Raw genomic sequence first — 25,539 nt, 5'->3', positions numbered from 1 at the left:
CACTGTGTCAAACAAAAATTTCGGATTATTCTTATGTTTAACAATAATCTTGGAGAAAAACAAAGCTTTAGCTGAGGCAAGAGCTACTTTATATTTCAGCAAACTGTCACACCAGGCCAGTCGGAAGACCTCCAGCTTAGTAGTGCGCCATTTTCGTTCAAGTTTTCTGCAACTTTGTTTGAGTAAACTAGTTTCTTCAGTAAACCAAGGTGTATTCTTCTTAGGTCGGGATTTATGCCTTAGGGGCGCCACAGAATCAAGAACATTAACCAAGCAGTATTTTATAAATATATATATATATATATATATATATATATATATATATATAAAAAATCATGTTTGGGTATATTAATTTTTGGGTTATTTGTTGAAGTTCTGTAATTTTTTTGGGGGGTGATATTTCTTGCAGTAATTTTTTCTTGTGTTTCCAAAGCATATTTTTTTTTTTTTGTTTCTGTAGAATTGTTGTTGTCTTTTGATAGTCAAATGTTTGTTGAATATTTGTAGTATTTTAGTGTATATAATATAATTGTATGTGTATCTGTTTAATCCATTCAATTGAAGAAATCCTTGTGACCAAAAACCCCTTATATTTCCGTAATGACAATAGGAAAACTAAATAAGGCTACAGGACACACAAAAATGGGTAGCTCATCGAGTTATCGACGCTCGGTTAAACCCCCTCTGGGGTTCCCATTGGGCGTTACCAGACCCATGCAATAGATAGCCGGGTACTAAATTGAAGAAAAACGTATCGAGCAAGACGCTCCAAACTTTTTCTTAAGGTAATCTCGGTTCTTAAAACGGGTAATGATTCTGTTAAAAGACAGGAATCGATGCGATATGTGAACTTTGTTGGTGGAAATACCGTCAGGATCCAGCTGAGCCTCTGCAAAGAACACACGTCTTTTAAAAAAGTAAGGTTTTTTTTATCCTCATGTCTTTGTCATCTGTTGGACCAGCGGAAACAAAGGCTGGGATCAGTGCAGTCTAGTTTTCGTGTTTGAGAAAGATCAAGTCGAAATCTGAACATTCCTGTGTGTATTTACTAGATAAGAAACTCCTTATTCACTTATAATGACTACTGTTTGTACAACTACTTTAATTAAGAACGTCACCGTTCAACTTAAAACAATTATCAACTACATGCCAATTACTCCCCTTGTGAACAGTTAAGGGCACAGTACTTTAACAAGGTAATTAGTTATAATTATTCACTACTTCTTCCAAAAAGTTAGGTACTGACTTGCTCTATAGTAGGGGTGTCAAACTCCGAGCTCGAGGACCACATACTAGTAAAAAAGTCTCACGGGGGCTAGACTATGAGATGAGAAAGAAACAAAGAGGGGGAAAAGAAATAATACATTGAGAATGAGAGAGACACACAGAAAGTAAAAGAAAAAGAGACAAAATGCAAGAAAAAAATAAACATAAAGAGGGAGAAAAAATGAAAGAAATAGAAAGAGGGAGATAAATATGGAATTAAACAAGAAACAAAAGAAAAATACAAAAACAACAGAAAAAGAGAGATAAGAGAAGAAAAAAGAATCAACTATAGTTTTTTATATATAAACACCTTAACACTGAAAACACAGGACATATAATTCAGATATTTATAAATCTACAAAAACAGATAAAATACAAAACAATTTAACCTTTAACCTAAGTCAGGAACATGGAACCCTCCCCATAGAAATACATTTTGACCAATCACAGCCGGTGTTGTGCCGAGAAATGCATCCCTGCCGAGATTTGCATCCCCTGGCTACTATAACCACTTTGACCTGGTTTTATCTCACTTTTATATCACTTTTCAGGAATGTAATAGCGCAGGGATGCATTTCTCGGCACAACAACAGCTCCCTTCGTTCACTTCCAAGAGCTAATGGAGACGAGTTGGGTGCTGTCAAATAAAGGGCTAATATTTCGCGAATCAGCCTCTATTCGCCTTTTCTTTCGGCGCTTAGTGAATACTGTATTCATGATCGCTATCTAGCGATATGATAGTAGCTATTCTGAACAGTGACATAATTTAATAACGTGACGTAAGCAACTCTGAGGAGAGCGGAAAACCGCGCCGCTGAAAATGGCGTCAAGTTTGCGTTGATGTTCTGCAGCCAAAGTAACACACCGCTTTTGACTGGCTGTAATGGCAACGGCATTGTAACAATAGTTATATTCCCTCGTTACTAAAATTATAACGCCGTCATGTAACGGCGCAATTTATAACAATATTATCCCCAAAACTGCCTATCAATGTTTGCAATTCCCCTATTACACAATATTAATCTTTATCAACACAATGCAGCACCTATTTACCTACAGCCAGACAAACTATGTAGGATGAAAGCAAATATAATTGTATTTACCAAATAATCAACACAAGCAATTCTTTCTGCATTTTTCTTAGTTTCTTTCCCCACCATCAGTAAATTTGGTGTTGCTTATTATTTTCAACCAGTGTCCCGGGGCAACTCCAGGGACGCATAAAAAACATTCAGTGTACAACAAGACAATAAAATCCTCTCTCCCCTCCTTACCCAACAACCCAAAACACGTCACACACAGACACACACACACAAAGGCTAAAATACAACAAAAACAAAATAAATAGCAATAGCAGTAAAATATGGTTATGGAAAGCGCAGACTAACCATGTGAGGAGAGGCACCTGAGGGGGGCTTATTTACACTGATAGGAATGGCAACAGATGGCCTCAGGATTTTCAGCCACTGAACCCCACCCTACCAGTGTGGTCCCCCCAAATTAGGAAACACTGAAATCTAAAAATAGAAAAAAAACTCAGAACAAAACACAAGTGTGAAATAAAAAGTAAAGTATGATACAGTAAAGTAAAGTAAAGAGGGTTCCTCCTCTCTCACTGGATACTCATTCCTCTAGTGTCTTGGGCAAATTGGTAGAAAATAAACAGTAAAAAGTTAAACATATCAAAAATAAATCAAAATTAAAATTAAAAACTATAATAAAAAAGTGGGTCTTGAGCATCCTCTTAAAAATATCAAGGTTCTCTGCAGACCTAATATCCTCCGACAGACTGTTACTTAGGTGAGGACCAAAGTGGCTTGATGCTTCTTCACCATAGGTGCAGGTCCTAACCCTGGGAACAGCCAACAAGCTGCTGCCAGAGGACCTCATGGACCGCGAGGGCTAATATAAAAAAAGCAAATCAGACGGATAGGTTGGGTTGCACGGTTTACCAAAATCGAATCGATATTGCTGTGAAGTAGTGCGATTGTGATATCGCAGCACGCTAGGGCTTGGGCCTTGTGTGAGCAAAGCATCCCCAAAAGAGGGCACTGATTTCCTAATAAAGCATGTCAATATGATAACCGTAACCCTTGTGTTGTCTCCATCTTAAGGAACATTTTTGTATTTTTGTCTTTTTATACGGTTTACATGGAAATTCAGATTCAGATTCAGATTCAGATCTACTTTATTGTCATTCTAGTACGCGTGTATACAGAACGAAATGTCGATACATCTGACCCGCACAGTTTCCTTGAATGTACAGATATAAATAAAATGTTGTATTGAGTACTAATAATATACTAAATAATTATGGCTATGTATAGTATTTTACAGTAGCGCAAATAGTGCAAGAGGAGCAGCTAACCAGATGTGCAAAATGGGCAGTCAGGTAAACAGTAACCATAACACTGTAACAATAATGCTGTAAGTACAATAGTGCAGAGAAACAGATGTGCAAGGAGTGGCTAGCTATAAAGAACTGCCAGTAGTGCAAAAAGTCAAACAAAACCAACAGATGTACAGATTAGCAGCAGTTTAGATTTACTAGATTGACCGTTTAACAGTCTAATGGCCAGGGGGACAAGACTATTGTGGAACCTGGTGGTCCTGCACCGCACACTGCAGTACCTCTTCCCAGAGGCTAGCAGAGTGAACAGTCCATGATGGGGGTGAGAGGGGTCCCTGATAATGTTCTTAGCTTGGGATAGGCAGCGCTTCTGGCCAATGTCCTGAATGGAGGGGAGAGAAGTTCCGATGATTTTCTCTGCTGTCCTCGTCACCCTCCTCACACTACCTCAGTCGGAAGCGCTGCAGCCTCCACACCACACAGAGATACAGCTGGTCAGGATACTCTCTATGGTGCCCCTGTAGAATGTGATGAGGGAGGGTGGGGGCAGGTGGGCTCTCCTCATCCTCCGCAGGAAGTACAGGCGCTGCTGTGCCCTCTAATTGAAACAAAATTTCATGTTTCTACTGTTGCGATCAATCTAGGAAAAGAACATTTAAAATGAAATAAAATATAATTAAAGCGGATTTTTCTGGGTTTTTAATGACACTGTGGCAGGTAATTTTGAGGACAAGAGGAGGGTTAAGCACTCCCCAAAAAACAAACTAGCACAAAAAAATGCACTTTTCTTTCATAATAGAAAATCCCATTGAAATTGCAATACTGGTCTGAAAAAATTGCAATTAGGTATTTTCTCTGTGCAGCCCTAGCCGAAGACCATTTCAAAACTAATAAAAGCACCTTAACATTGATCCGGAAACGCGCATAAAGCCAATGCAGCAAGTTTAAAACTGGTGTAATGGGATCCCTCCCCGTAGGCACACGTGCTGCTGAATTACGTAGCAGGTGCAAGCTGGCAATGTTCTTTTTGGGATGATCAGAGTGTAGGGCATTACAAATGTCTGAAAAAAAGGATATAAAAGCATGCATAAGCACTTCCATGTTTGCCTGAGAGAGAACTGGGCGGACTCTAGCTTTTTTCTTGAGATTATAAAACCCAATTTGAATTAAATGTTCTATTTGTTGAATAAAATCTATATAGATAAAGGCGTCTAAGATTACACTTTAAAATAAATATATATAAATACATGCCAAGTAAAAATATTGTACATAATTTTGCTGACATAATTATTTTTACTAATGAAAAAGTTAAACGTAGTAAAAAAAGGTTACTGACAGATCATTTTTTTGTCATTTGAGAAAATATATAGTAAAACTTGAAAAAAGTGTTTAAAATATAGAAAAACGCTAAGTGACAGCAAAAAAACAAAACAAAATGAAAAACAAAGTAATTAACAGATTTTACCACCTGAGCCATGGTGACCACAAATGATTTTAAAACTTTATACTAGTATTTTAAGCAACATGATAATTTAAAAAGAACAACTTGAAACTGGCGGGAAAAACACGTTTTGTTTATGTTTCATGAACGGTGTGCCTTAAGAATTTTTAATGAAAAGTGAGTTAACCTGTGCTACAAAAAGGTTGAGAAAGACTGGCTAATTACATGTAGTTTTTTTTTTTTTTTTTAAGACTTTATCAGTTCTACTGATGGTTTTATTCTGGAACAGAAACAGTCAAAAAACATTTTAATTTGCGACAACAATGATGGAAGATCGTTCGTGACTGCAGTTTAGTGTTTTGCTAGGTTTGGGGAAGAAACTATCCCTCAGTCCGTTGATCTGATGGTAGCAGTTCGAAAAGACACTTGCCAGGCTGTGATGAGTCTTATTTTACGTATGTCTACAAATTAGACTGCAACGTCATAGATGCACAGACAAAAAGGGGTGGGGCACCTATTTAGCCAATTAGAATGCAAGACACAATGCTCGATAAAAATCCACTAAGTAGTGAAACCGTGAAAAGTAAACTGCAATACAGCAGGAGATTGCAGTAACTTGAAAGGTATTCTATCAGTCTTTTGAAACATGCTCCTTAGTTGCTTCAATCGCCCTTTTCAAATCCCCCTTCAGTGAGCCTTCCACAATCCTTCAAGGCGTAAGAGGCAATTACCATGGCAACACAGTTCAATATCGATGACGCCTTTGCGTTCGACGCTGATGAAGATGGAGCGGCATCCTGCATGGAAGGCGAACGATGGGGAAACGTTCGGGACAAGGACCGAGAAGCAGAATTGACCTTCGGACCGCTGACTTTCTCCAAAGCTCAGCCGAACCCTTCGCCTGTTTTGCTCACTTCGTCTGAACACAGTAACCTCAAGTATCAAGTAAGAATCTGCACAGATGCATGTATTTATCCCCCACGCTTTCTGAAAACAAAAGACACCACTGTCATTATTTTCTGTTGTGTTGTAGAATTTGGAAAATGAAGACCCGCTCACCATCAATTGTAATTCATCTTTCAACAACTTTTTCAAAATCAGGTTAGTTTTGTAGATATGTGTTTTTCAACCACTGTGTCATGACAACCATATTCACCAATGCTACTGTATATATATATATATATATATATATATATATATATATATACCGTATTTTCCGCACTATAGGGCGCACCGGGTTATAGGGCGCACCCCCAAAAAATAGTTTTTGGTCCTATATCTTCCATAGATAAGGCGCACCGGATTATAAGGCGCTACAATGGGAACGTCGACAAAACAGTCAGATGATTCAGTCCAACTGATTACCCCCTTAACATTCCCAAAGCTTGCAAAGAAGCAAATACGTGTCGTAGACACGTGCGGATGCGGTGTCCGTACGATGTCACTTAAATGCGTCATTTCAAATATCATTCGGAAGGTTGAAGTCTTGGGATTCAAGAAATACCAAACATTTCTATGTTTCTATTTTCTTTTTCACTCGCAACTTTACTGTGCATATGACAATAAACACTTGGAATTGAGTTTAATTCACTCAACTCATCACAGCAACATCAAGATCGTTCTAAAACAAGATACCGGGAAAACATAAAGCCGCATAACTCACCTAAGTTCTCACGTTCAATAATGATACGCAATCATGGTCTTCTTACAACCGTTAGTGAAGTAAATCCAGGAGAGTAAATTATTTGCAAATACAGACTGATAAAACATGTTTCTCTATGGTGTACTTTAGCAAGCTTGCTAAGCTTGCTACGCCATTGCTAAACTCGGCCAATTGCAAGATTTGTTTTGGTCATCTAGCCTATTGGAGGCTCTGAATAATTTCAGCCAATAGCGATCGATTTAACTGATGATTGACACATCTTTTTCGGCCAATTGCAGGGTTTGGTTTGGCCATCTATCCAATCCGAGGCTCCGAATAACTTCAGCCAATAGTGATCGATTCAAATGATGATTGACACATTGGTTAGCCAATGAAACGCCGGTATATAAATCCCAGCATACACCGCGGACTTGCTACGCCATTGTTAAACTCGGCCGATTGGAGGGTTTGTTTTGGGCATCGAGCCAATACGAGGCTCCGAATAACTTCAGCCAATAGTGATCGATTCAAATGATGATTGACACATTGGTTAGCCAATGAAACGCCGGTATATAAATCCCAGCATACACCGCGGACTTGCTACGCCATTGTTAAACTCGGCCGATTGGAGGGTTTGTTTTGGGCATCTAGCCAATACGAGGCTCCGAATAACTTCAGCTAATAGTGATCGATTCAAATGATGATTGACACATTGGTTAGCCAATGAAACGCCGGTATATAAATCCCAGCATACACCGCGGACTTGCTACGCAATTGTTAAACTCGGCCGATTGGAAGGTTTGTTTTGGCTCCGAATAACTTCAGCCAATAGTGATCGATTCAAATGATGATTGACACATTGGTTAGCCAATGAAACGCCGGTATATAAATCCCAGCATACACCGCGGACTTGCTACGCCATTGTTAAACTCGGCCGATTGGAGGGTTTGTTTTGGGCATCTAGCCAATCCGAGGCTCCGAATAACTTCAGCCAATAGTGATCGATTCAAATGATAATTGACACATTGGTTAGCCAATGAAACGCCGGTATATAAATCCCAGCATACACCGCGGACGACTTCGCGCTCTGGGGAGAATCTAGTCGGCGGCTGTTGAGTAAGTTGCGAGACCTTGCGAATTTAATATTGAGCCATATATAAGGCGCACTGTGTTATAAGGCGCATGGTCAGCTTTTGAAAAAAATTAAGACTTTTAGGTGCGCCTTATAGTGCGGAAAATACGGCATATGTATGTATGTATATATGTATGTATGTATATATGTATGTATGTATGTATGTATAAATATGTATGTATGTATGTATATATATATATATATGTATGTGTGTGTGTGTGTATATATATATATATATATATATATATATATATATGTATGTGTATATATATATATATGTATGTGTATATATATATATATATATATATATATGTATGTATGTGTATATATATATATATATATGTATGTGTATATATATATATATATATATGTATGTATGTGTATATATATATATATGTATGTATGTGTATATGTATGTATATACAGTGCATCCGGAAAGTATTCACAGCGCTTCACTTTTTCCACATTTTGTTATGTCACAGCCGCATTCCAAATTGTATTAATTTAATCTCTTATCTAAAAATTCTACACAAAATACTCCATTATGACAATGTGAAAACGTTTTTTTTGTTTTACTTTTTTGAATTTATTAAAAATAGAAAACTAAAAAAAAATCACATTTACATAAGTATTCACAGCCTTTGCCATAAAGCTCAAAATTGAGCTTCGGTGCATCTTTTTTCCACTGATCATCCTTAAGATCTTTCTACAGCTTAATTGGAGTCCACCTGCAGTAAATTCAGTTGATTGGACATGATTTGGAAAGGCACACACCTGTCTATATAAGGTCCCACAGTTGAGTGTGCATGTCCGAGCACACACACCAAGCATGAAGTCAAAAGAACTGTCTGTAGACCTGCGAGACAGGATTGTCTTGAGGCACAAATCTGGGGAAGGATACTGAAAAAATTCTGCTGCTTTGAAGGTCCCAATGAGCACAGTGGCCTCCATTATTTGTAAATGGAAGACATTCTGAACCACCAGGACTCTTCCTAGAGCTGGCCGGCCTTCTAAACTGAGCGATCGGGGAAGAAGGGCCTTAGTCAGGGAGGTGACCAAGAACCCGATGGTCACTCTGTCAGAGCTCCAGCGTTCCACTGTGGAGAGAGGAGAGCCTTCCAGAAGGACAACCATCTCTGCAGAAATCCACCAATCAGGCCTGTATGGTAGAGTGGCCAGACGAAAGCCACTCCTTAGTAAAAGGAACATGGAAGCTCGTCTGGAATTTGCCAAAAAGCACCTGAATGACTCTCAGACCACGAGAAACAAAAATCTCTGGTCCGATGAGACAAAGTTTGAACTCTTTGGTGTGAATGCCAGGCGCCATGTTAGGAGGAAACCAGGCACCGCTCATCACCAGGCCAATACCATCCCTACAGTGAAGCATGGTGGTGGCGGCATCATGCTGTGGGGATGTTTTTCAGCAGCAGGAACTGGCAGACTAGTCAGGATAGAAGGAAAAATGAATGCAGCAATATATAGAGTTACCCTGGATGAAAACCTGCTCCAGAGCGCTCTTGATCTGGGGCGAAGGTTCATTTTTCAGCAGGACAACGACCTGCGTTGTTTAGCAAGCTTGCTATTCAGTCATCTTTTTCGGCCAATTGCAGGGTTTGTTTTGGCCCTCTAGCGTATCCGAGGCTCCGAATAACTTCAGCCAATAGCGATCGATGTAACGGATGATTGACACATCTTTTTCGGCCAATTGCAGGGTTTGTTTTGGCCCTCTAGCGTATCCGAGGCTCCGAATAACTTCAGCCAATAGCGATCGATTTAACGGATGATTGACACATCTTTTTCGGCCAATTGCAGGGTTTGTTTTGGCCCTCTAGCCAATCCGAGGCTCCGAATAACTTTAGCCAATAGCGATCGATTCAAATGATGATTGACACATTGGTTAGCCAATGAAACGCCGGTATATAAATCCCAGCATACACTGCGGACTACTCCACGTTCGGGGGAAAATCGAGTCGGCGGCTCTTGCGTAAGTTGCGAGACCTTGTGAATTTTGATATTGAGCCATATATAAGGCGCACTGTATTTTAAGGCGCATGGTCAGCTTTTGAAAAAAATTAAGACTTTTAGGTGCGCCTTATAGTGCGGAAAATACGGTACTTAAAATGGGGGGGAGATGTTGCCAATGTAGCATATATTTTATTAAATTTATGCTTTTTATTTCTTCAGCGATCCTGCCACTCTGTCTTACTGCAGCTCGCAGTGGTCCTTCAGCACCTTGAGTTCCGTTACCCAACTTTCAGCGCGTTGTTGTGGGTAAGTCAGCATGAATTCAGATAAAACTTTAATAACTTTAATAACTTTTTGAAACCTTTTAAAGTAAATGAATAAAAATGTCAACACAACTAGCATGACTAATCTTTACTTAAACCAAAAACTTAACAGTGCAGCAATTAGGCTTAGCAAAAACTTGTGTAAAGGTACATAAAAACATAAATAGCTAAATTTTTAACAATAAATAAATAATGTCAAGTCAAGTCACATTTATTTATATAGCCCTTAATCACAAAAATGTCTGAAGGGACTGCACAGGATTACAATTACACCATTACCTGATCTTAAACCAACATGCAGGCAAGGAAAAACTCAAAACCTCAGCGTCAGGACAAAAGAAACCTTGAGAAGGGGCCTCACAAGTGGTAATCTCCCTTCCAGGATGACATGGGTGGAATAGATTTAGCATTGAGTTACAGTACACAAACAATAGTAAACATCAATAAAAGAGAACACCAGGTAACATGTTGAAATTTGTCCGGAAAGTGCATGACAGCAACAAGGCCCCCAGCCTGTAATCTAGTCCAGAAGGTCCATGACGGCAATGACGCACCTTCCCATCTCTGCCAGCTGGCCAATGCAGGCATTGCATGCTTCAGGTCAGACGCTGGTCCGCTGACTCATCTCAAATCGTCCTTCTCCTTCGTATCACCTCCAGCCAGGCAGTCGTAAAAAGACAGGACAATACAAAATAAGAGGTGGGCATCAATCATACGCTTTTGAATAGAAGTGTGTCTTAAGTCGAGATTTAAAAACTTCCACTGAGGTTTCAGATCTTATCTCCAGAGGCAGAGCATTCCACAGCACCGGGGCCCAATTGGAGAACACTCTCGAGCCTGCAGACTTCTTGGCTGTCGGAGTCACAAGTTGACCGGCATTTTCGGAGCAGATGCTCCGTGCAGGAACATAGAGGGAAATCAAATCAGAGAGATAAGAGGGTGCAAGTCCGTGTAAACATTTGTATGTTAATAAGAGAACCTTAAAGTCACATCTGTGGACTGGGAGCCAGTGCAAGTTGGCCAATACAGGAGTAATATACTCAAATGTTTTTGTCTTAGTCAAGAGTCTCGCTGCCGCATTCTGAACCAGCTGTAAACTTTTGATGCTAGACATCAGGAGACCAGGAAGCAATACATTACAGTAATCAAGCTGAGAAGTAATAAACGCATGAATTGAAACCTCTGCATCTGATTGGGACAGCATCGAACGAATCTTCGCAATATTACAGAGGTGGTAGAAAGCTATTAAATAAATATTTTTCACGTGTGACTAAAAACTGATTAGGATAAAATATTACACCTAGATTTTTGACCGAGTCACTATGGGTGATATTACATTTGTCTAGGTTCAGGGCAGTGTTTGAAAACAACTCACGACAATGAGCTGGACCAATAATCAACATTTCAGTTTTTTCTGGGTTAAGGCGCAAAAACTTAAGTGACATCCATCTTTGAATCTCAGTAAGGCAAGCCTCCAGATTTCTACAACTTAACTGTCCAGTTGTCTCCAGTGGTACATACAGTTGAGTGTCATCTGCATAACAATGGAAACTAATATCATACTTGCGGATAATGTCACCAAGCGGAAGCATATAAATGCTAAAAAGAAGGGTGCCAAGTACAGAGCTCTGTGGAACGCCACACAGGACATTATAGTGTTTAGAGGTCAGATTGCCGTAATTAACACATTGCATCCTGTCTGACAGGTAGGACCTAAACCACGAGAGTACAGTTCCTGAGATACCAATGCATTCCAGATGAACAAGTAATATGTTGTGGTCGACAGTATCAAAAGCAGCACTGAGATCCAGCAGCAGTATCATTGATGAGGCACCGAAATCTATTGCTAAAAGGAGATCATTGGTTACTTTAGCCAGGGCTGTCTCAGTAGAGTTATTTGCCCTAAATTCTAAATGTCAATACAACCAACATGGCTTAAATCAACTAAAAACAAAAAGTGCATCAAAATTTTAACAGAGCTGGCGAATTAAACTCCTGTTTTAGAGCCATATTGACGAACTAATGTTATCGTAGCAACTAATTACTTCCACTGAAGCATGCTTTTTATGGTCTCAATCACAAACACACACGCTTGATTGACATCTAATGCAATGATAAGAGCTAAAATATCTGTCTCCATCTGAACATGCGTCCATAAAACAAGTTAACCACTCTTTTTATAACTATTTCTTCACACACACACACACACACTTTCCTATCACAGACACAGGCATGTTGGTGCGGGTTATCTGAGCTTCCGCTCTAACGTTATTGTTCTTGCTTCTGTGTTTCCGCCCCGATCACTTATCCAATCGGAAAGTGCAGGGTGGGTAGCAAGAAGAGAAAGGGAGGAGTAGAAGCAAGGGAGAGAAAATCTTAGCTTCCTCTGAAACGAAATTCGGCGAGTTGAATAAATAAAAACACCGATACCAATATCCATCAAATTCCCAAATATTGGTGCCGTATCGGCCTACAAGAATATCATTCGACCTCTACGTCCATAATGAAGTCGGTATCTTACTGCACGGGAAATTGTTTCGCAGGTGGATGTCTCACCCGCTGGTGAAGAAAAACAGAAGAGTCGTCCTGGCTTCTTTCCTTCTCCTGTTCACTGGAGTCTGTAAGTTCCATGAAGAACCCACATGTAGAACCAATTAAGTCAATTTGCGCTGTTCCATAAAAACACACACTTGACTGTACAGTAGACCCCCTGGCGACACTACAAATTGCGATTCTCAAGGAAAAAGGAAAAAGGCAAATGCAGTTTGTGTGTGTATGAGTGGGCAAGCTACATTCCTCATATGTCTTTAAGATGCCTGTCTGCTATTTGTCGACGTCATATAAGATGCCTATCTGCTATTGGCTGAACTCCCTCCCACATCGTTGATTTGTCTATCTTTGTTTAGTTCACGATCTCATATGATAAACTTTAATCTGTTTAGCTAGAGTCTCAAGACTTGATACTAAAGAGAGGAGCAAAAATATGATAACCATGGAAACTATGCTTTTGATGATCAAAAAATATGCAAAAGCTATGCACAGTGTTTGTACATCTGTAAGAATATACAAGAAGCTGATCTGCTATTGGTTTGCAAAATGGCGTCATTAATACCCCAATATGCTATAGGCTGAACTACCTCCCACAATGCCTTTATTTAACTTCTTTTCAGTTCAGACTCAAAAATGCAAGACGTGCAAAAACATGATAACCATTGCTGGAAGCTTGAGATAATAAATAAACAATAATAAGGCACATGCATTGCTACCCTCTCGCTAAGGAATATTCCTGTTAACCGAAACTTGGGAAAATTTTGGAGAATAAGTAGTCGTTTAAAGATACAAAGTCCTATAATACATATTTGCATCACACCATCATTAAAATGCTGATATACTATCGGCCGAAGTCCCTCCCACAACGCCAAGAATCGTTTCTCGTTCTTTGTTCAGTTCTTGTAACAAACTTTATTTTGTTGAGCTTTGGGTTCCCATAACTTGCAGTTATGATAAAGGGGGAAGCAAAAACATGGACCATGGAAAGGAAGCTTGAGATAACCAAGAAATACGAAGAAGGCGAGCAAATGGCTATGCTCGCTAAGTTGCATGGCTGTAACCACTCGACGTTCAGGATAATTATTAGGATCTTTTTAATCCATGACAATCTCTGCAAGAGTAAATTTAAAAGCAGTTTTAATATGAATTCATCATCTCCTCCCCTTTCTGCATCCACCTGCTACTCGACTGTACCAGCTCAAGTCACTTCAGACCATGTCATGATTTGTCAACTGCCTTCACCGGCGCTCACCCTTTTAGCCCCAGCTGCCACTCATTCCCTAATTAGTCCTCTTCCTATTTAAGCACGTCATTCTCGTTCACTCCTGGTCAGTCCGTCAGCCAACCTAAGAGCATGCAAGGCAAGCACTTTTGACTCTGGCTCCCGTTTTGATCCCGGCCTGTTTCCTGTATCAATCCCTGATCCAAGCTCCGTTCATCTGTCCCGGCTACCCGTATCCTGATTCTGTTTCATGTATCGATCCCAGATCCAAGCTCCGTTCTCCTATCCCGGCTACCCGTACCCTGATTCTGTTTCCTGTATCGATCACCTATCCCTGGCTTCCCACTCATCCTTTCTACCCGACTTGTTCCAATCTCCGACCGCGCTCTGCGTCCGTCCCGGCTTTCCGAGTACCATCCCGAGAAGATCCGGTTCCACCTGCTCCACTTTCCTAGCCAGCCTCTCGTCTTGGGTCATCCCTGTTGGTTCAGCACAACCCTCACTTCAACTGGCGGACAGGGGCGATTCTGGAGTGGGGGGTTGACTGCGACCAGACCTGCTTAGGCACAGGCCCTCATCCCGTCCGGTCCGGGCCTGCTCCTTCACCGCCCAATCTGTCCAAGGTTCCCGACTGCTGCCACCAGCTTCAGGAGGTCTTCAGTAACCTGGGCGTGAGCTCGTGCTGCCCTGCGTCGGGCTGTCAGCGCGTACTCCATTGGAGCCAGCCGTCCGAGGAATACCCGCCTGCCTGCGACGCCCGCCCCATCCCTTAATAAAGCATTGTGTGAAGCGTTACGCATTTGGGTCCCCTGCTTGTACCGGTCGTGATAGACAAATATCTATCAAAATCGACTTTTCAATTTTTTGTCATGTTATTTTATCATACACATGCGTAATATATAAGCAGTACTCATTATTTACTTTTTTTATGTTATTTTAAGCTTTTATCTGTGGTACTTGTAATACATAAGATAATTACTGTAGGTTTTCTATTGCTTGCCGAACTACAATTTCACTTCAGAATGGACTTATTTCATATCCCGGTCGTCTACTATATTTTAAAGGGTGTAGCGCTCGGTGTGTTTTGGCCTACTCAAGGGTACTTCCACTTTGCAAAATTACTGTTTACCACAAATAATTTCCTTCCTGCCATCCTGCTAATTCTCAGTGTGCTCTTTGTTTGTAGTTCTTATTTTCACTGGCGTTGTCATACAGCTTAATCCAATTGCAGGTAAGAAAAATACAGATTTGAGTATAAGTAAATTGATGTATCTGTGGAAACATTGCTTAAGTCACGGTGGGCAAACTCAATAAACTCAGGGGCCACATGGTAGAAAAAGATTTTACAGGGGCAGGACTATTAGATTAAGGAAAAAGAGCGAGGGAGATAAAGAGAGCATGTGAGGGAAACGAGGAGAGAAAGAAAAAAAAGACACAAAGAGAAAAGGAATGAAAGAGACAGAGAAAAAGAAAGAGGAAAAAAATAAAGAAGAGAAAGACAGAGAGAAATAAACACTATGAGAGAGAAATACAATTAAAAAGAACAGCAAGAGAAAGAGAGTAAGATAAAAATAGAGACAGTGGCAGAAAGAAAGAGAGGGAATAGAAAGACAGATTGGGAAAAAAAAAGAATGAGCAACCCGAAAAAAAAAATGATTTAATGAATCGCAAGGTTTGTGCTTGTTTTCAGTGACCTGTAGCACCTACCAGAGAGGAACAGCTAAAAGAGGTGGGAATTGTCTTTCATAATGTTGGCAATGTCCTCTAGACTGGGATGGAGCAGCCGATGATCTTTTGGGCTGTGTTGATTACTCTTTGAGTAGCCAATGGTTACAAGGTAGTGTTGACTGGCCTAAGTTTTATGTACACCAGATAATAGTGTAGGGGGGGATTTTCTGATTAAAATTGTTTTGTGGAAGCAATCCAATTGTATTCGGCCATGTATATATGAAATGAGAGTTTAGTAGGGACCAATCACAGCTCACGTCTTTGCAGTCGCGAAGCAATGGTAGTGGTAAATTGCATTTTTGTATATTTTTCAACATTTTTTCACTATTTTTTCCTTGTTTAATTGATTTATTGCCGTGTTAAGATGCAGCAATGGAGGGGGATACTAAAAATAGGGGCAAAAAAAAATTGAATGGGGGCAGCACGGCGGCGCAGTGGTTAGTGCGTGTGCGGCACAGTTCTAAGGTCTTGGGAACCTCCTGTGTGGGTTCAAATCCAGCTACCGGACTTCCTGTGCGGAGTTTGTATGTTCTCCCCGTGCTTGCATGGGTTTCCTCCGGGCACTCCGGTTTCCTCCCACATTCCAAAGACATGCATTTCAGGTGGATTGGCCGGTCCAAATTGTCCCTAGGTGTGAATGAGCGAGCGAGTTGTCTGTCCCTGTGTGCCCTGCGATTGGCTGGCAACCAGTTCAGGGTGTCCCCTGCCCACTGCCCGATGTTTGCCCCAGCGACCCTACTGAGGATAAGCGGTGCAGCTAATGAGATGAGATGAGATATTTAAATGGAGGAAAACTAACTGCCAACAAAACAAAACAAAATCTTCAAGACAAGATTTTTGAAAATGAGATTTAAGTTTTTTTATCTTTTTGAAAATATCTTTTTTAACTGGGATAAATTATGGGGGTATATATTTAAAAATTAAAAAGTATTTTCTTTTATTTTTTTCTTCTTTTCTTTTCTCGTTTCCCCTTTTTTCCTTATAGTTCCAGGGGGAAAATAAAGAGTTGAGTAATGACCACCACTTACCAGCCTGTTCTGCAAAACAATATATTCCAATTTATCTTGGTGTACAAAGTATGCTAGAATGTGCCCTTTTCGCATTATTTTTTTAACTATATTTGCTCCTTTATTAACTGGACTTACTACAGTCTTTAGATGCTAGAATTAAATTAAAAAAAAAACTTTTAAAGCCCCAGTGTGTAATACTTGACACCTAGATGGCACTGTTGTCTAATGCAGACAAAAACCAGTGCCAAGAGCTTAGCGTAGTAGCAAATGATGCTAGACAAACATTGTGCTGACCTAACTAAAAGAAATACAAATTTCTCGACCTATATATATTTTTTTAAATAATATTGGTATGATAGCAGTGTTCTCGTTTGCCCGCGTCCCTGCGTCCTAGACGCATCATTTTTGCTGGGGACTCATAGTGTTAAATCAACGTGCGTCCCCGGGACGCAACTTTTTTTACACAAAATTGTCATTATTATCAGTTTACTTTTTTTTCAACAATGATTTACCGCACTCCAAACTTTTCGTCAGGCAGATCAGCCATTGTTGTTTTGGTCACGCGGTTCGAGTTTTCGTCTGCACGCCGATCTCGGCAAACGAGATCTCGTTGCTTCGAGATTACGTCATTGTTGTGTTGGTTGTCGTCGAGGGAAGGTGAAGGCTAAGTATGCCTCCGTATTAGGTGGAAATCAACACAAAATTGGTAATTTCTTCAGCGTCAGTAATAAGTCGAAACATAATGCAGAAACTGATAACAACGGCAATAATTCTGGCACGAAAAAACGGCGGAGAGATTCTTCGGAAGATCGCGGAGGCAAGCAAAACACGTGTGTTGAAACGAACGATTCGACGAAAGAAATTAAACAAAAGAATACTAGCAAGAAAAGGACTTTTCTGCCAAAATGGATTAAGTTATATTCCTGCTTACGCTATGAGGAGGATGATAATGGATTGGACCTTGAGAAGGCATTACAACTGTGGTGGGACAGCAAACCACGAAGAATATATTAACTGAAAAATCTGAAGTGATAACTGCTTTGTATTACCAATTAACTGATGATTAAAACTGCATGAATATGTAGATTAATATTTCAGTAATATTATTTTGTATAATGGACAATATTGTGAACTGAAAAATCTGAAGTGATAACCGGACCATGGTGGGAGAATTCTCTTACCTCTCACGAGGAGAGGGCCCCTCACCACAGGGCAAATATATATATATTCATTATTTATATACGATTGCAGGGTATATATATATATATGTTCAAGAGAGAGAGAGAGAGAGAGAGAGAGAGAGAGAGAGAGAGAGAGAGAGAGAGAGAGAGAGAGAGAGAGAGAGAGAGAGAGAGAGAGAGAGAGAGAGAGAGAGAGAGAGAGAGAGAGAGAGAGAGAGAGAGAGAGAGAGAGAGAGAGAGAGATTTAAGTTTTTCTAATATGATGATTAATAATTCTCAAGACAAACCCAACTGAAAAAGACATTATTTTATGTTAATTTAATAAAATTAGAGATTCCATTGTTTTTTTCCCTTATAGGCGTTTCTAGCGCTATCGTCTTTGTGCCGGGATTCCTGCTCCTCATCCCCGGAGGTAAAGACAAATCTCCTATTAGCTTGAAATTCAGGCCGAACACCTCTTTTTTTCACATTCCAGAGCAAGTGGTGCGAATAATAATAACATTGTAAACTTCCTGCAGTGTATCATGTGATCTACATCAGCTGTGCAGTCCGTGGAAAAAGAGGCTTCAAGTTGTTTTACCTTCCTTATTTTGAAAAATGAGACGTTACCAAGCACTACATTAACCACTTGCTTGGTCCATGCTTGGCAGCATACTGATGTATTTTATCAATATTGTTTTGTTAGAATGACCACTGACATTTGATTCCTTTGGCTTTTTCCACTATATGAACTAACCTGTGTTAGCAATTTTTGCTATGTGAATACTGACTGTGAAATTGCAATAAAATCCTTTGTAGAGTTTAATTGCGAGGAGTCCTTAATAAGGTTGTCTGTAGCGAGAGCAAACAATTTCCTCCAGACAGGACAGAGAGCCGCCCATAATTCTCTGGGCTGTGTTGATGACTATAAGGTTTTCGTGTCTACAACAACGGTTCGTACATTTTCTTGAAATCCTTAAATTCTTGACTTCTAATGTTGGGTTTTTAAGGTCAGGAAAATGGCTGAATTTTGTCTGAAATGCTTGACAATGCTTGAAAATGTTGCTATTGCCATGTTTCTTAGGACCAGCTCAAAATAGCACAAATTATGTGGTAGCAGCAAGATAGCAGCTTTATTTTAGTCACCAAAAAGAAAACATTATTTTCATCTGCGCTAGATTTCTTCCTTTGAGGGTACTGGAAAAGTTGAAAAAAGGCCTTAAAAGTGCATGAAAAATGCTTAAATTTGCCAATGAAAAAGGTGTAGGTAAGCATGAGCTGACAATGTCCTCCAGACTGGGCAGAGAGCAGCCCATCCTTATTGGGCTTTTTTGATGACTATAAGGTTTTTCTGTGTACAACTGTGCTCCCAGCATACTACACTGTGCACTTTTCTGGGACTTTCAAAACCATTTTTCCAATTACTCCAGTACCATTCAAAGAGGAAATCCAGTGTGAATCGTGTATTTTTCAAAGTCACAAATATATAATTTTTAATCTTGTGTGTGCATTTATGAGGACATGATAATTAGATCTTAGGTAAAATCAAAATGTTTGTTTTTGAGACAAATCTCTCCCCAGATAATTTGGGTAAAAATGACAATGATAATAATATGTAGCTTACATTTTCAGTTGCAGAAAGTTTTTCCCATTTAAATTTACCATTGACCGAGACCTGTATTTTTTTACATGGCCCATAATAAATGTCCATAATTGATACGTATTCCTTACACTAATACACATTTCTTAGTACCCTTTTCAGGTGCAGCATCCACCTGTCCCATAAGGGTAGGTGACTCTTCATAGGACAATGCAATAAAAACTAATGCTCGCTGTGGTTAATCAAAAGAGAACCAAAACTGTAAAGGCAAAGCCACCAGAGGGCTCAGTGTCGACATCATCTTTTAGCAGCTTTTTGGAAACATGGCAACAATTTTAAGCATTTACAAGCACTTCACCTAAAATTTGAGCACCTTTCAATCTTTGAAAAAAGAACATTTTTTTACGGACGAAACAGATAAAAAAAAACGTTACTTAGCAATACCGACTACAAAGACACAGAAGAGGAGGAGCACCCATAGCCTCACATAAAAAACTTAAAAAGGGTGCGAAACACCAGCTACTATATATATATATATATATATATATATATATGTATATATACAATGTCTCCTTTTTTTAGTTCATGGGCTAGCTTGCTGTTCTGCTTACAGAGCCTGTTAAGATAAGTATAAGGGCTTTAAATGTGCTACTTTATTTAATTTATACTATTTTTATTTTATTGTTTATTAAATCACTTGAATTTACGTTGCTTATTTAAATCTACTTTGAAACTGGGGCGGCAGTAGCTCAGGAGGTAGAGCGCTCTTCTTGGGATCAAGGGATCCCAGTCCGAATCCCGGCTCGTCCGTGTTACATGTCGAAGTGTCCTTGGGTAAGACTCTGAACCCCTAACACCCCCAATAAGCAGGTCAGCGTCTTACATGGCTGCAATACAAGGCCGCTATTGGGAAATATGAAGCACACTGTAAAGCGCTTTGGGAAGTCATTGACTTGAAAAGCGTTATATAAATGCAGATCATTTCAAATTAATGTTTATTTGTTTTGTTTTTTTACTCAAGTATTTTGATGACTACTTTTACTTCTACTTGAGTGATATTATTCTGTGGTAACAGCACTTATATTTGAGTAAATGTTTTGGCTACTCTACCCACCTCTGGGCAAGTACAGACAACGTCCAATCTCTTTTTAAACCAGGGGTGTCAAACTCGTTTTAGCTGGGGGCCACAAATGCTATAAAAAATCTCACGGGAGCCAGACTAGTAAGTTTAAGAGAAAGAGAGAGGGAGAAAAAGACAGAAAGAGAGGGAGGGAAAGAGAGAGCGATAAACAGGGAGAACAAGGGAGACAGAGTAACCGTGAGAGAAAAAAAAGAGCAGAATAGAGATATGAAGAGAAGAAGGGGAAAATAATATAGAGAGAAAAAGAAAGTGAAAAAAGAGAAAGATAAAAAGAATAAGAGAAGTGAAACGACAGAAAGAAAGAGTCAGCAGGAGAAAAAGAGACAAAGTGAGGTGAGAGAGAGAGGTCGAAAAAGGGAACGAAAGAGGGTGAGAAAGAGAAAAATAGAAAGAAAGAGGATTAAAGTGTAAATTCGAGAGAGAAAATAGAAAGAGAGCAAGACAGAGAAAAACAGAGTGAGAAATAGAGAAAAAGAGAGAGGAAGAGAGTGAACAGGAGAAAGAAAAAGAGGGAGAAATAAATAAAAATGAAGCGAGTCAGAGAGAAATTGAGAAATACTACCACAATTGTTTTGCAAGTGTTAACTGGCTTTGGTGACATCCGGTGGAAATATTTAAAACTACAGCTCATTTTCCTTTTGCCCTTCTCTCACTGTTGTCTTGCGGGCCAGATTTAAACCATTGTTGGGCCTGATCCGGCCCCCGGGCTGCCTGTTTGACACATGTGTTTTAAACGATGCCATTATAATTTCGACCAATACTTCCTACCAGCAGAAGTCGCTGCTAGGCAAAACCTAACAAACTTGAATCGGCAATGTGCTCTATGCACGACTTACTTCCGCGTTCGAGTAAGGATGGTTAGTCATTTCCGGTCTCTCGAAAAACAGCACGAACAAAGCGAGAAATCACGTCATGGCCGAATAAATTTATACACGTTCTTTGTTGGAGTTGCCGAAGATCACGGTAAATGCTGTCCGGAGAATTGTCTGAGCGTCCAGCGCAGCACCACAGACCAAACTTGAAAAAGCAAGAGTAACTGCGTCACATTTCGGGGATGGCAGTCATGATGCTCTAAGCAAAGCAGAAAACCTGGCAGAAAGACTCATCCGAGGAACACGACAAACTGAACACGTGAAGAGGGGTTTGCAAATAGAATCAAGTGCCTTAAAGGATCATGCCGTTTTTAAAAAATGTGAACCTAACCACGTGTGGGATAGTGGTTCATCCAGATGCACCGTGGTTGGGTGCATCACCTGATGGTCTGGTATATGACCCTATTGAGCGACCATCATTTGGACTCGTTGAAATTAAATGCCCAAATATACAAAGTTACATAGATTGCAAGTACCTCAAAATTGATCATGGTGTGCATGAGCTGAAAGAAAGCCATTGCCATTATTGACAAGTCCAGGGGTGGTTGCTAATTACAGGACTTGAACGGTGTGACTTTGTTATCTTTGTCAATTGAAGACATACTTGTGCAGCGCATTCACAGAGACAATGCTGTGTTGCATTGTATAAAACAAAAAGTTTACTTGCTTTTCTAGTACACATATATGCAATACTTTTATTAAAAAGTCAACGAGCTGCAACGAGAGCCATGGGTGCAATTTAAAGAAAGCAAAAACCATAACACAAAATTCAACACTAAAGCATATTGCAGGTAAGTCATCAGGAGTCAAATATCTATACACATCTGTGGGCATTGGCTAAGGGGTCCGAGCTTTGTCGGCTACCTCAAGAGCTACTTTTAACAACTAAGTCGTCTATTCGATTATTGAATACCCACTGTTTTCGTAATTCGGAGTTTTGGGGAAACCTATGGAAGCTTAGGACCGAATTACAAGTAGCTGATGCTGTGCATTGAGGTACACTGCAGTGGTGGCTGACCGAACTGTCTCCTCGTTTTTGAAAACAAACATCCGTGCGTTTACGAGCCATTCTGACCGTCGGTGGGCATAAGAAGAGTTGAAATTAATTGCCAATCAATAACGTCAAAAGCATATCCGTATTCGGCTTTGGCGAGTTTGTTGCAAGCATATATTGACACCAATGCTGACCGGAAACCTCCAACCATCCTGAGATTTTCCGGAAAAACGTCATCATCTCTCTCGCATAGAGCCTATTTCCGGCAAACATCGACTTTTGACGTCGCTCCTAACTCGACCAAGGATGGAGGAGGAGGGACGAAAGCTTCTCGAAGAAGGAATCAGTAAAAAATTGCTCAGCCCGGGGAAAGGGCAGCTTTCGACCTTTCCCGATGGAACTAAGGTAAAATCAATTTAATGTAAGCATTACTGAATCTAATCTAGGGACACTTAGCAAAAGCCACGGAGCGCTTTCGCTAATGCTAACTTGTAGCTGTTGTCATATCTCGGCTAACACGTTTTGATGTGTTTTAGGCTTGCTAAACGCATTTGTGGATTTATGATACAACACTCACGCGCACATAATAACTTGGTTGTTAATTGTTTGGTGTTTTTATAATGTAGGGCCAACTAGTATTGCACCCCCCCCTTTTTTCCCCCTGTTTTTTTTTGTCATCCGATGGAAGGATATGGGCGGGACGTGTTTGCCATGTTTATCACTGTTGATTGGTAAGATTTTGTAACAATCAACCTTTCCTGTTTCTGATTGGCTGAGGTAGAAAACAGTTTTCTTTTGAGTGTGTGTATTTTTCCGTTTTTAAAAGATCAAAAGCGTTATGTTGTCCAATAAAAAAAAAAATAAAGCCTATTCGTAATCCATCCAGAATAATTTTTTGATTATAGCAATTATTCATATATTTCATGGAAAAACAGTTTTGCAGTAATGTATGGCCTTTATTTTCATTATACAGGTGTATAACGGAACCCCCCTATTTTCAAGTAAAATAGTTAAAACAATTTAAAAAAAGAATAAAACTGTCAAAATCAATGTATTCATGATATACAATAGATGTGTGCATACTTACTGTTGCAGATGTATTGTACATTGTGTTTTGGGGACACTGAAAAAAAATATCCTCGCTCACTCCGAAATTCGTTTCTGTTTGTTGATTTTCTAAAGTGCCCATCGATTGTTTATTTAATAATTTATTAAGGAGTGATTATTTTCTAAATCTTAAAGGGACAGTGTGTAATATTTAATACCTCCCAGTGGTACAAAAACTTTTGTCCAGTAAAAAAAACATTGATCTGAATACTAGGCATTATACCAATGTCAATGTTTATTAAAAAACGTAGGTCGAGAAATGTGCATTTCATTCTCATATTACAATCTCTACTTAGCTCGGCCATGTTTGTCTGCCGTCTTGTTGCAGGCTGTGGCGTTGTTTTTTGTTTGCATTAGACAACAGTGCCCTCTCGTGGTCAAATATTACACACTGGGGATTTAAACAAGCACACAAAACTGTCAAAAAATGTTTGTATATCTTGACTATGTCGTTTTTGTTTTTGCTGCTGTTGGTGTCGGTGGATTTATTCAGACCAATGACAATCAACTTTGGCCTGGACGGATCTATCGACACTAACAAAGATGTTATATAATGAAATTGTGAATATGCTTGATTGCCATTGAGATTTTCGAGGTGGGTTGTTCAAAACTCACATTGTGTTTGCTGTTAAAATCGTCATATTGGAATATAATATTGTGAATATGCTTGATTGCTGTTGTGTTGGTCATAATTGTTTTCTGTTGTTGGTGTTGGGGGATTTGTTCAGGCCAATCAACTTTGGCCTGGACAGATCTATTGACACTAACAAAGATGTCATATAATGAAATTGTGAATATGCTTGATTGCTAATAGGATTTTCGAGAAGGGTTGTTCAAATCCTCACTATGTGTTTGCTGGTAATAACATCATATTGGAACATAATATTGTGAATGTGCTTATTGGTTTTTTTTTTTTTGTTATTAGTGTCAATAAATTTGTTCAAACCCAAAAAAATCTTGACTATGTATAGGAAGATGTATATTCATATTCCATTACACTATCCTATTTTTGCATATTGTTGCTAATACTGTCGTTGCACTCTTTTCTAGACCAGTCTACCGGCATTCGGGCCCCGGTGCTGTGGAATGATTTGTCCCCAATCTGCAACCTCAGGGGAATTGTTTAAATCTAGGCTTAACAAACTTCTATTCCATAGCTTATGAATGACATATGTTTCACGTTGACAATATCTGTGTATTATTTCTTATTGCAACATCCGTTGCAGCCTGGTCACCATGGAAGGGAAATTATCTCATGTGCGGCCCCATCTCAAGGTTTTTGTTTACCTCATGTTGAGGTTTTGAGTTTTTCCTTGCCCTCATGTAGGTTTTTGTGTCGTCTGAAGTTTGCAATAATCTGTGGTCTGTGCAGCCCATTGAGACTCCTTGTGATAAAGGATTATACAAATAAACATGACTTGACTTTATATAAAAATATTTCCCAAATTTGTTTTGGGGATTATAGAGTTGTTTCACCCCCCTGCAAATATAAATTATGATATGTTTTTTTTCACATGACATGGACAAAATTATGAAAAATGATCAATTATCCCACAGGTGACTTTTGTGTAGTTTTAGTTGCTTTGAAAGGCACCATGTGTATATATAATATATATATATATATATATATATATATATAAACTGCCTTCTTATACTGGACTATCAAAAGGCAATACTGTGTTATTAATAAATAAAAAAGGACACTTTGTATATGTGTGTCCTTACCGTGTTGTTCCTACTATAATAATTAGGCCAAGAAAGTTCCGTTAGCCCCTGGTACTTCTACCTCCGGTCTTGCTGGGCTTTTCGTTACGGAGAAATTTAATTTAGTGATCAATTTCAGCATATATAATTTAATTCATTCCAAAGAAAGTTAAATTGTTACATGTCACAAATGGCAGAAAATGTTTTGGATTTTATTTTTGGCTCCAGGAACTTTCTATTCGAGAACAAGAACCGAGAAGTGGCATTTTTTTTGACAGCCTTCTAAAATTCTTAGAACTGTCATTCATAACAATATAGTTTACGAGAAGGGA

The 25,539-nt window shown here is 39.4% G+C and overlaps 2 protein-coding genes across 4 annotated transcripts in view; both read left to right on the top strand.

Moving 5' to 3' along the window:
- The first annotated feature begins 694 nt into the window (after positions 1-694).
- On the top strand, positions 695-18,615 carry tmem134 (transmembrane protein 134). Of its 3 annotated transcripts, XM_088342843.1 has the most exons (9): positions 695-917; positions 5,749-6,002; positions 6,091-6,158; positions 10,016-10,102; positions 12,663-12,739; positions 15,078-15,122; positions 15,582-15,620; positions 18,169-18,222; positions 18,329-18,615. In XM_088342843.1, the coding sequence occupies exons 2-9, from the start codon at positions 5,790-5,792 to the stop codon at positions 18,409-18,411; spliced, it is 666 nt and encodes a 221-aa protein (XP_088198969.1). In that variant the 5' UTR covers positions 695-917; positions 5,749-5,789; the 3' UTR covers positions 18,412-18,615. The 3 variants fall into 3 exon arrangements, with proteins under 3 accessions (XP_088198969.1, XP_088198971.1, XP_088198970.1); XM_088342844.1 differs by lacking the exon at positions 15,582-15,620 and having other exon boundaries at positions 697-917; XM_088342845.1 differs by lacking the exons at positions 15,078-15,122; positions 15,582-15,620 and having other exon boundaries at positions 696-917.
- Positions 18,616-21,402: 2,787 nt separating this feature from the next.
- The window catches only part of aip (AHR interacting HSP90 co-chaperone), a 22,515-nt gene continuing 18,378 nt past the window's right edge, over positions 21,403-25,539 (top strand). The window contains exon 1 of the mRNA XM_088342840.1: positions 21,403-22,801. Coding sequence (XP_088198966.1) covers positions 22,703-22,801 — 99 coding nt within the window. The 5' untranslated portion in view covers positions 21,403-22,702. The remainder of the gene's footprint in view (positions 22,802-25,539) is intronic.

The sequence above is a fragment of the Urocampus carinirostris genome, chromosome 8 (assembly GCF_059441175.1).
Source record: "Urocampus carinirostris isolate Australia breed hairy pipefish chromosome 8, RoL_Ucar_1.0, whole genome shotgun sequence".
Classification (NCBI taxonomy): Eukaryota; Metazoa; Chordata; class Actinopteri; order Syngnathiformes; family Syngnathidae; genus Urocampus; species Urocampus carinirostris.
Note: the sequence above shows the minus strand (reverse complement) of the source record. Positions and strands in the feature narration are given on the sequence as shown.